Source organism: Cyphomyrmex costatus, unplaced genomic scaffold (genome assembly GCF_001594065.2).
Source record: "Cyphomyrmex costatus isolate MS0001 unplaced genomic scaffold, Ccosl1.0 scaffold1577, whole genome shotgun sequence".
NCBI lineage: Eukaryota > Metazoa > Arthropoda > Insecta > Hymenoptera > Formicidae > Cyphomyrmex > Cyphomyrmex costatus.
The window spans coordinates 103525-115195 of record NW_017275584.1 but is presented as its reverse complement, the minus strand read 5'-3'; the positions used below and the strand labels follow the sequence as shown (position 1 = coordinate 115195).

The window sequence follows — 11671 nt, the reverse complement described above, 5'->3', positions numbered from 1 at the left end:
TAAAACTCAATACGTAAAACTCAATACGTAAAACTCAATACGTAAAACTCAATACGTAAAACTCAATACGTCTAGGTATAAGTATAGGTACGAGTATAAGTATAAACTCAGTATAAACTCAATACGTAGAACCCAATACACAAAACTCAATACGTCTAAGTACAAGTATATGTACAGGTAAACTATACTAAAACTCTATACATAAAACTCAATACGTAAAACTCAATACGTAAAACTCAATTGAGTTAATATTTTATACGCGAGTTTTTGGCAGACGAGGAGGTGATGGAGGTATCGATGGACATTGCCATCGACATCGCCATGGAGGTAGCCATGGAGGTAGCTATGGAGATTGAGAGCCCCCTATGGCTACCTCCGACACCCCCTCCTTCACCTTCTCCTATGGAGGACGTCGTCGTCATCGACGACGAGGACGGTGGCGACGACGACGCCGACATGGAGGATGTCGACGAGGACGACGACGACGTCGTCATCATTGAAGAAATACGCGTCGTAAACGACGACGTCGACGTGGACGACGAGGACGTCGTCGGTGAGACTCCCCTGATTGACCGGGTGCTCATGCACCACATGCAGGTGGGCGAAGTGGAGGATTTCTTCCTACTCCTCGGTCACCTGCATGAGAAGTGGCCATCGTCGGGGGAGAGTTGCCACTGCTACCACCGATGGTGAGTATAACATTTTTAATTAATTTAATCCTCGCACCCGATGATGACTTCATCGGCGGTGGTCTTTTGTAACGATATATCCCGAGGGGGAAGCGGGGGGGACGGCTTGGAGTCCCAGCGGCGCGATGAGGCGGGCGAGAGGCCAGCGGCGCGGCAGCGGCCCGGCTCCCCCTCCCACGTACCTTCCCCGTGCACCTCACCCCCCCTCATTGCTCCCGAGTTAGAACTCTCTTATATCATCTACTGCTGAGCGATGTTAAATCAGCATTGATTCAACATTGATCAATCATTTTTTCTAAGACTTTACTTAAACCTTAACTTTAACCAATAAAACTCACCTGTATGAATTAGGAGTCGCCATCATCCATATTGCTAACAATAAGGTTTTCTCGGGTGATATAGTATGTCTACCACATCCCTCAGACTGTTTTGATAATTGTGAATTTAATAGTTCTAATAAAAATCTAAATATTTGTCGACTGAGACTATAAAAAGAAATATTAAAATATATTTTTTCTGTATTTAAATTGTATGTATATTTAAATCTGTCCAATATTTTTCAACATTTATGCAAGATCAACTCATGAGTTGTATATATGCAAGTTTCATTATTTAGTTTATTATATATAATAAGAATTTATTATTAATATTATAGGAATCCCCACTGCCACTTATAGCCGTTAGGAGCGCTAGTGTACTTGGCTAGTGTAATTGACATATGTCAATTTGTGTCTATAAAACATAAAAAGATTAATATATTAATTTTGACATGCCGAGCATGTGTGTGGCATACGGATCCAAAAATAGGGGAGGGCATCGATTCCCAAAAGATGAGGGAATGAAAAAACCGTGGATTACAGCAATAAACCGTAAAGATTTCCGCCCGAGTGCAGAATCGCGTGTGTGTGCAGATTATTTTAGACTCGAGGATTATAATACCACTGGCTTTGATTCAGATGAGTTTGTACATCAAAGTTGTTGTTGTTTACATATGCTATATATGAATCTAGTAGATAGAAATAAGAATTAGAGACTGTTGATGGCCGTATGATTATTTCAATTTTAACCTCAATCCTTAATAAATGTTCTATAAGCAGTGTATTAAAGTTCACAGTAAATTATAAATAAATAACCGAAGTAAATAACTGTCTTGCTATAGATACATTGATCCTTTTTTTGTGACTTTTCATTAAAATCACACGATAGCTTGACAAGCTATCGACATTATATCGACATCACCTGTCTTTTCATAAGTTCGACCTTTTTTCCTCTCAAAGGCGCTCCCCTTCTCTTCAATTCTTCCTTTAATTGAGCTACTTTCAATTAACTATAATCCATATTATTTATCAAATATTAGAATCCTTTTTACGACCGTACCATTAATAAACAATAATTTGACAAGAATAAGGAAACTGCAATAACTAACAGTCTACTAAACCATCTTCGGTCAAAGCTAGATCACAATGCTTATTATAATGTGTGAATTTTATATACCACGTATGTAGTTACCAATCGCGTGCCGAAAATTTTTTCAATTACCGCAGTAATATCACTTTTTAGTTAAATTGCCCAAGCAAATCTAACAATTATTTGATGCTTATATAGCATCTTATTAGATCTTTAATAATATGTTGAAAGACATATATTAAAATTTAACAATGTAAATGTTAAAGTAATGATGAATCTAAAATCTGTGAAAAATAAGATTGCGAAGAATATACACGGGTTGGCGTTTCGTCCCGGTTTCCACTACTGGACTCATCAGTAAGGCATTGTAATGGAAACCTACCTTAGACGCCTGTTTTAGTTATTAAATCGAGATTCTATTGTTGTACCTCTCGGTGCAACATGATATTATTTTGGGATTCGATCCGCTCAAAGGGTTGGAACCCACGAGGAAAACGAGGAAAGTGGTCAAGGTCGTAGAACAAACACTCACTGCACCACACTTTTATTAAAATAACCCCTTTTATTTATTATAACAATTACAATTTCGAGTGGTTATTACCACTAGTTACATTTAACCCTTTATTTAATTAATATAATTACCCGATTAAAAGATTACACTTTGATTGTTACAATTCGAGTAGTTGATTATAATAGTTGAATTTAATTTAAAGAATATACTCGGGTTAAAGTCCTCGCTCGTGACTTAGACCGGTTGGCGATACTCGTTATCGCGGATGTAATATGACTCGGTTCTCGCGACGCGCGTAACGTATCGTTACGTTTAGATGTATGACAAGACTCTCTCGCCGGTCCTTAGATCGCCGAATATATAGGCGTCGCGGAGTCATCGAACTAGCGGCATTCGTGCCGTGTGCAACGCGGACTTCGTCCTCTTGCATTTCGGCAGTTCGTTGTCCTGTCGAAATGCAAGATTTGCTTTTTATTAATAATTGTTCGATGTGCGTGCGGTCATTGCTTGCGTTCGATCAGTGATCGTTGTCTGCACGCGTTATGGAATTTGCAGCCTTGCATTTCCGCAAGTCGTTGCTACGCCGAAATGCAAAGGTTGCTTTGCAGTAATAATCTTGCATTTCCGCCAGCTCGTTGCTAGGCTGAAATGCGAGACTTAATTGTGGTAGCACTCGCAGGCTACAACACTATATATACATCAAATAATTGTTAGATTTGCTTGGACAATTTAACTAAAAAGTGATATTACTGCGGTAGTTGTTTAGTGTTGCGTTGTAAGTCTGAAAAAATTTTCGGTACGCGATTGGTAACTACATACGTAGTATATAAAATTCACACATTATAATAAGCATCGTGATCTAGCTTTGACCGGAGATGGCTTAGTAGACTGTTAGTTATTGCAGTTTCCTTATTCTTGTCATATTATTTATTTTTTAATAATTTTAATGCACATCACTCCATTATAAGCGAAATACGCTTTCGCGATTATGTCCCCTAGTTCGGTGCTGCCCTCTATGCTGAGCTTGTCAAATGGGGATCCCCATATAAGTAAATAGATAAATGATTCGCTATTGCACTACAAATAACTTACCGAAAATGACTTTTAAAATCAATGTCAGTATATTGCCAAACTACATTTTCAATGTAATACTTACGTAAGATTAAACATGATAAATATATTGTGTGCTACACCTTTGTTGCAGAGTTACGCCGCTATAAGAAAATCACGGACACGTACGCCACGAAGTTTCCTGATTATACGCTTTTGGATTTGCAATTAGAACTTGATCAAACCGTCTTCCGAAGCCGCTCAACGTTTTGCGTGGAGATAAAACCAAAACAAGGATATTTACCAGAGGTAGAACAAGAATTTCCTCGATGTCCGTATTGCCTCAATCAGTATGCTAAGGTACTTTTTATTCTCAAATACAGCTATGAAAATTATACCAAAGTTTTATTTGAAATTCAAAAAACGCGAGGAAACCTCCGTCTTATGGTGATTGGTAGGGGAAAGATTCAATTTTTATCTGTTTAGAAATAATCATATAAGAATCTCAAAGTATCATTTGTACAGATTGTACAATCATCTAAAAATTTTATTTCGTGTCCAAATTATTCGTTGCTGTAGTTGAAGATTAATAATAAATAATGATATTGACTTTACAACAGAATTGACAAATGTTGTTTAATAGTACATTGTGTAACATGTGTGGTAAGTTGTCTATTACGCGACACGGGCGCGCGAGCGCACGAGCGAAGCTTCTTCTTCTTCTTTGGTTAATGGCACCCGCCTCCAAACAGTAAAATAGGAGGTCGATACGGCCAGATCACGTTTCAATAGACTTAAAATATAATAGTAACTAGTAATAGATAAATGCGAACTTGTGCGCCTTGCTGGAGTGAGTGTCTCCAAGCAAATAACCTCGCGACGGTGTGGCCTGGTAAAAGCGGAGCAGAGCTCCGCTAGGATGGGAGGGGGAGGCAAGAGAGGCAGGGAAGAGCGCCTGCGTAGGCCGCGAAGCGGCGCGAAAATGAAAAGCTTTAAAACTGTCTGCCACATGCTTTACTAAAACTTAGGATAAGTCTACAGAGTTTTACAGTAGGTTTAGCAATGGCGTGCGAAAATTTAATGAGATTATCATTAGAAGTCGCGACACGATCGACCAAGCGTCGCAAAAAGCGTGCCGCGTCCCTGGAGTATGGACATTCATATATTAAGTGAAGGATGTTTTGGGTCGCCGCAAGGACAAGAAGGGTTCTCGGTCAAATTTTTGCGGTGTAGGCTATGGTTGAGATTATAGTGGTCAGAGCGCAGACGGTTAATCATGACAATGGCGTCCCTAGAGATCTTTAAGCGGAAGTACCAGGGTTTGGCGGTTATTTTAAAAATGTGAGAGAAGAAATATGAGCCTTTAAAATCTGCCAGCGATACTAAGTATTGATAAAAATTTTCCGTGATTTTATGTTTAATGACCGCACAAATGTCGGAGTAAGGTACTTTGAAGTTGGGTTCAATACCCTTACGAATAACCCGCTTGGCGAGCTGGTCGGCCTTTTCGTTACCCGTGATGCCGCTGTGTGAGGGAACCCAGATGAACTGAATGTTCGTACCATTTAACTGAGCCTTTTCAAAAACAGATTTAATAAGCGGAATGAGGTAGTTATTCGTAGGGTTACGATGTCCGCTGAGAGACTGCAAGACACTCTTAGAGTCAGAGACGATGGTAACATTCTGAAGATTCATATCTATAGAAATAATGACCGCGTTGTATATTGCATAGGCTTCTGCCGAGAAGATCGACGTGTACGAGCTTATACATAAAGCTTATACATGAGTTCAGCCTGCAACTGTGGTGAGAAAACCGCCGCCCCCACATGCGTACTATGATCTGTTTTAGATCCATCAGTAAAAATAGTAGAATCATATATAAGGTGTTGAAATTCATGCTCAAAGAATGACTGAGCACTCGGGATAGAATTTGATTGATTGATGTCCACAGGCGGAAGAGAAAGCGAGGAATAGGAGATAGTAATAGAGGAGGAACGAAAGGAGGAGCGAAAGGAGGGAAGCGTGTAAGAGCGATCCACGAAAGAGTGGTAATAGTACCAGATGTGTAGAAACAGGTTCGCCGCAGGGAAGTGCTTGTGTAAGTAGTCCATCCTAGAGGTGGCCCTAGCAGTATCACAAAGTAGGTGAAGTTTATCCCTGGTGATATGCCTGTGCACAGAGGAAATTTTGGTGAAGTATCGAGAAGTGAGAAGGCGAAATCTAAAGGAAAGCGTGAGTTCTACTGTTTCAGCGTAAATGACGTTGAGAGGTGTGGAGATGCGGTATCCGAAACAGAGACGGAGGGCTTGATTTTGAATAACTTGGAGTGCCCGGGAACGAGGGTTGTGGTTCATTCCAAAAATTTGCGCAGCGTATTCTACAGAAGCACGAAGCATGAATCTATAAACGTTGAGGAGCAGGTGCGGGTGGGCTCCCCACCAAGTCCCCCTGAGAGCGCGGATGATTTGAAGTATACGTTTACCTTTATCGATCACCGCTGTCATATGTGCCTTGCCAGATAGCGTGGGGTCCAGCAGGACACCGAGGAAACGTACTTCGTTAGAAGGATAGATATGTTGGTCTTGGAACGTTAGATAAAGGTTCCTGTAATTAAGAGACCTACTAGTGGAAAAGATCATATATTGCGTTTTGTTTAAAGATATATCTAGACCCCGCTCACGCAAATATGCATCCAATTCCAGAAGGGACTGTTCGACAGAGTGAATAGCTGACATGATATCTTTGTGTGATGAGAAGATAACGATATCATCCGCAAATTGAAGGAGCTCTGTGTCGGGATGAAGAACGTCATTGATTTTCCTTAAGTAGAAATTAAAGAGTGAAGGACTAAGGACAGAGCCCTGAGGGGTGCCTTTAAAAGAGGTAAGAAGCGCGGAGATGATACCCTGGTTGATAAATTGCACCGTGCGTTCAGAAATGAGGTTATGAATGAAAGAAATCAGGAGAGGAGGGAAATCTAATTCAAGAAGGTCTTGAATAAGGATGTGTGGTAAGACATTATCGAAGGCAGACTTGATATCAACAAATACAGCTACCGTATTTTGCTTAGTTAGAAAGCCCGCGTGAATGGAGGCCACAAGTGCTGTAAGGTCGTCTTGGCAAGAGCGGAATTTCCGGAAACCAAATTGGTTATTCGGAAGTATATCTGACAGAGGAGATTCCACAAGCCAATAGAGGTAATTCAAGATCATCCTTTCCATAATTTTAAGTAGACAGGAGGTGAGCGAAATAGGCCGGACACCACTGTTGTTAGGCTTAGGAAGTAAATGGATTAAGGAGTGGGACCATTGAGAGGGGAAAGTGGAACAGCGATAGAGATTATTGAAGATTTTGAGCAGTGTGTGCATAAGTTCGACAGGGAGAGCCTTAACCAAACGATAGTCGATTCTGTCCAACCCCGGACTAGAGGAAGATTTAACCGATTGGAGAGCTGCAGACAATTCTTCAAGAGTAAAGAGATCATCCAACCATGCGTGGACGCCAGTGTAGGCTTCAGAAATAATAGGAGGCGAAGGGGGGGACAAAAGGAGGACAAAGTTTCGCAATAGCTTCCTGGATCATGACCGATCTGTCCTCATATCTGTTATGCGCCGGTGAGTTAGCCGGAATGAGGCGACGATTGCGAAAACGCTTGAGCATTCGCCAAATATGCGCGGTCGGAGTCTTCATATCTAGAGAGCCGCAGAACATCTTCCAACCAGAACGCTTAGCTTTTCTAAGAGTTTTACGAGTCTGAATAACAACAAAGCGGTAAAAAACATAATTATCCCTAGAGGGGTTATGTCTAAATACTTTCAAGGCTTCTCGACGTTGATCTACAGCCACCGAGCATTCCGGAGTCCACCATGGAGACGGAGGAGGGCCATTTTTGGTAAAGGCCGATCGGGAACTTTTAGACGAAGAGGGCGGCTTAGTAGGAGAGAAGTCTTCGTAGCTCCTAGATATTAACTCCATAAAGGTGTTATATTGCGTGACAGGATCATCAGGATCAATATCCATGATGTTTTGAGAAATGGAGTTGGCATTGTCAAGAAGATATCGCTGTACCTCCAACCATTGTTCATTGGATAAATTGATTTTATAAGCAAACACCGAAGCGGTACGGATCCCGCAATTGACCTGAACTTCAATAGGAAAATGGTCACTGCCCATTAAGTCGGAGGATACTTGAGTATCACATAAAGAAGATATGCGAGGAGAAGCGAAAGCGAGGTCTATGGTAGAGGAACTATGAGGAGAGAAGGAAACATGGGTGGGGGAGGAAGGAGGATTAAGCACAACTAAATGATGGTCATCAATAAAATTTGCGAGCATGCGACCAGCTGCATTGGCTCTAGCGCCCCCCCAAATCGGGTGATGCGCATTGAAATCTCCGAGAAGAATGAAGGATTCATACTTGTCAAGAACAGGAGAGAGCGAAGAAACAGAATTAGGAGGCGCAGGAGCATTAGGATGTCTATACGCACCAATCAAAAGCAAGCGTGAGCTGTTAAGAGAAAGCTCAATCCCAAGGGCCTCATAGGAGCCGTTAAAGGCATCAGATAGATCAACCAAAGAATAAAGGATAGGATTGCGAATTAGAACCAACATTCCCCTGACATCAGCCTGATTGGCATCGATGCGCAGGCAGTCATAGCCCATTACGCGAAAGTCACGTAGAGAGCTCACACATGTTTCCGCAAGAAAAAGTACGTCCACAGCTTCAGTCAACTTCTCAATGTCTCCCTTTTTCCCCAAGGCGCCGCGACAATTCCAGAAAGCAATTTTAACCGAGCGAAGAACGGGCATCGTTATTGGAGAAAGTTTGGAGGAAATCTATAATCCGTTGAAAATCTGGACCGAATAAGGAGTTAAGCAACCCACTGGGAATGAAATTCAAAATTTTTTGCAAGAAAGAGATAATTGCTTGTATAACGAATGAGAGTCCACCAGAATTAGCTTCCGGGGAGTGGTTAGAGGAAGAAATATTATTGGGTGAGGTATAGGAGGAATGTTCAAAAGGGGGGGAGGGGAAGTTATGAACAGGAGGAGAATGAGGAGGTAAAAAAGAGGAAGAGGGCATTCTACCATTGGGCGCGAAGAGAAAAGAATTATGGGTGTCGCGAAAAGGCATATTGTCCTTCACAACGTTATGGACAGAGGATTTATTTTTGTAGTTATGAGCGAGATTATGGTGGTTACGAGGAGCCGAAGTGCTCGCCTGCATAAAAGGTTCACGAGAAGGCGAGGGGTACGGCCGGCCGTTGGAGGGGGCCATTGAAGAAGAAGCTGTGGCATAAGATCTGCTCATATCAGGTCTAGAAGAAGAGAAAAGCGGTATCTCTGTCATCAAATCTTGGTAGTTGACAGGAGGGCGGGGAGGATTATGATTATGTGGGAGGGAGGGGAATTCGGAGGGATGAAAGGAATTAGGGAGGGAGGAAGACGAAGGGGGAGGACCCCCCAGTTTTGAGCGCGCCTCGACATACGATATATTTTCTATCGCCGCTGTTACGTAAATTTGCTTCTGTTTTAAGAAGGCCGGGCAATTAGAGGCGGACGGTAAATGTTCTCCACCACAGTTGCAGCAAAGTGGTGGCAGTTGAATCCGAGGGCAGTCATCGGGCACCGGGTGTTTGGCGTTACCGCATCTTTCGCATCTGGATTTGCTTTTACAATTAGCGATGACGTGTCCGTATCTGAGACAGGAGAAACACATTAGAACTCTCGGAACATATGGAGATACGGGAAAGCTAACATGCATAAAGAAGACAGACCGTGGCAAAAATTTATCTATTACTAGTTACTATTATATTTTAAGTCTATTGAGACGTGATCTGGCCGTATCGACCTCCTATTTTACTGTCTGGAGGCAGATGCCATTAACCAAAGAAGAAGAAGAAGAAGAACGAATACCGGGCGGGTGGGCGCCAGCGTCGACGCAGGTTAGGTTTCTCTGTGTTGTTATTTGTGCTACCACCCTACCACTGCCTTGCGTTATTTAGGTTTCTTCGTGTTGTTATTTGTGCTATCAGTGCTACCAGAGAGAAACCTCTCTGGTGCTACTACCCTACCACAGCGTTGCGTTATTTTTCATAACGCAACGCTTTTGCGAAATAACTCAACGGCTATTTACCGCACGCAAAAGCGTTGCAGTATAGGGCACATTACGTGCACGCGTGAGGAAATAGTACATTGTGTAACGCGCGGGGGCTAGTGTTATGGCGCGAAGGGCGCGAAAGCACGAGCGAAGCGAGTGCGTTATTCGCGCCCGTCCCGCGCTATATACACTATACCCCCACTAGTTGCTCATAATATTTTATGTCACGCGGTTTGCGTGACATAAAAAAAATAAAACTTTTGGTTTTTTAAAACTAAATCTTTTTAATGTTTTGAGCACGTTTTAAACAGTGTTTTATAAATGTTAAGGTTGTAACTAATTTTATTACGATTCGCAAAATGAAGGAGAAATAAAAGAGACAAGCGCGCGATATCCTTCTGAATCCGTTTTTATCTCAGATTGCATACATAAAATACAGAAAGAAACGAACTTGACCGATTTGTCGATGGATACCAAAAACGTGGCGCGCGCGAACATAAGAGAGTATAGTGACAACAGCGCTAACCGTGCACCTAGGAAGAAGACCAAGAGAGTATGAACAATAGAACACAGATATTGGCTGCTTATAATGATACGCACAGTATCACCTTAGGTCGCGCGCGCGTATCCGTAAGAACATAAATAAATAACTACCGCGGTAATATCACTTTAGTTAGATTGACAATACAATCTAACAAATTTCGATGCTTATAGCATCTTATTAGATCTTAATAATATGTTGAAAGACATATATTAAAATTCAATATTAAAGTAATGATAATTGAAAACTGTGAAAAATAAGATTGCGAAGAATATCACAAGTTGGCGTTTCGTCCCGGCTTCCACTACTGGACTCATCAGTAAGGTAATGTAGTGGGAGCCTACCTTAGACGCCGGTGTAAGTTATTAAATCGAGACTCTATATAAAGAGACATACGTGTATTTCAGCACTTGCGAGAAATTTTAACGAATATCAATTGAATAGACCTCTGATGGCGAGTCGACGTAATAATATTCTTCGCAATATCTGTCTATAAGAGTAGTAATAATAACGTCATTTTCAGGCGACGTATATTTTAACAAATAATAGAATCTTATTTTACGACCGTACATTGTTAAACAATAACAAGAAAGAAGGAAGCACAAAGCGAAGCCTATCGGTCAAAGCTAGATCAAGATGCTTATTATCATTAAGATAATAATCTTAAGATTAATAGATCTTAATGATAATAAGCATCTTGATCTAGCTTTGACCGATAGGCTTCGCTTTGTGCTTCCTTCTTTCTTGTTATTGTTTAACAATGTACGGTCGTAAAATAAGATTCTATTATTTGTTAAAATATACGTCGCCTGAATATGACGTTATTATTACTACTCTTATAGACAGATATTGCGAAGAATATTATTACGTCGACTCGCCATCAGAGGTCTATTCAATTGATATTCGTTAAAATTTCTCGCAAGTGCTGAAACACAAGTATGTCTCTTTATATAGAGTCTCGATTTAATAACTTACACCGGCGTCTAAGGTAGGCTCCCACTACATTACCTTACTGATGAGTCCAGTAGTGGAAGCCGGGACGAAACGCCAACTTGTGATATTCTTCGCAATCTTATTTTTCACAGTTTTCAATTATCATTACTTTAATATTGAATTTTAATATATGTCTTTCAACATATTATTAAGATCTAATAAGATGCTATAAGCATCGAAATTTGTTAGATTGTATTGTCAATCTAACTAAAGTGATATTACCGCGGTAGTTATTTAGAGTTGCGTTGTAAGTCTGAAAAAATGTTCGGCACGCGATTGACAGAACTACATACACGGTATATAAATTCACACTTAATGATAATAAGCATCTTGATCTAAACATAAATAAACTTATGAATGATAATAGAACATAATTCTTG

At 41.0% G+C, this 11671-nt stretch overlaps 1 protein-coding gene across 1 annotated transcript in view; it reads left to right on the top strand.

Moving 5' to 3' along the window:
• The first annotated feature begins 285 nt into the window (after positions 1-285).
• LOC108771381 (Inositol phosphate kinase 1) overlaps positions 286-11671 on the top strand; it is a 22442-nt gene continuing 11056 nt past the window's right edge. The window contains exons 1-3 of the mRNA XM_018536651.1: positions 286-689; positions 3607-3656; positions 3812-4017. Coding sequence (XP_018392153.1) covers positions 286-689; positions 3607-3656; positions 3812-4017 — 660 coding nt within the window. The remainder of the gene's footprint in view (positions 690-3606; positions 3657-3811; positions 4018-11671) is intronic.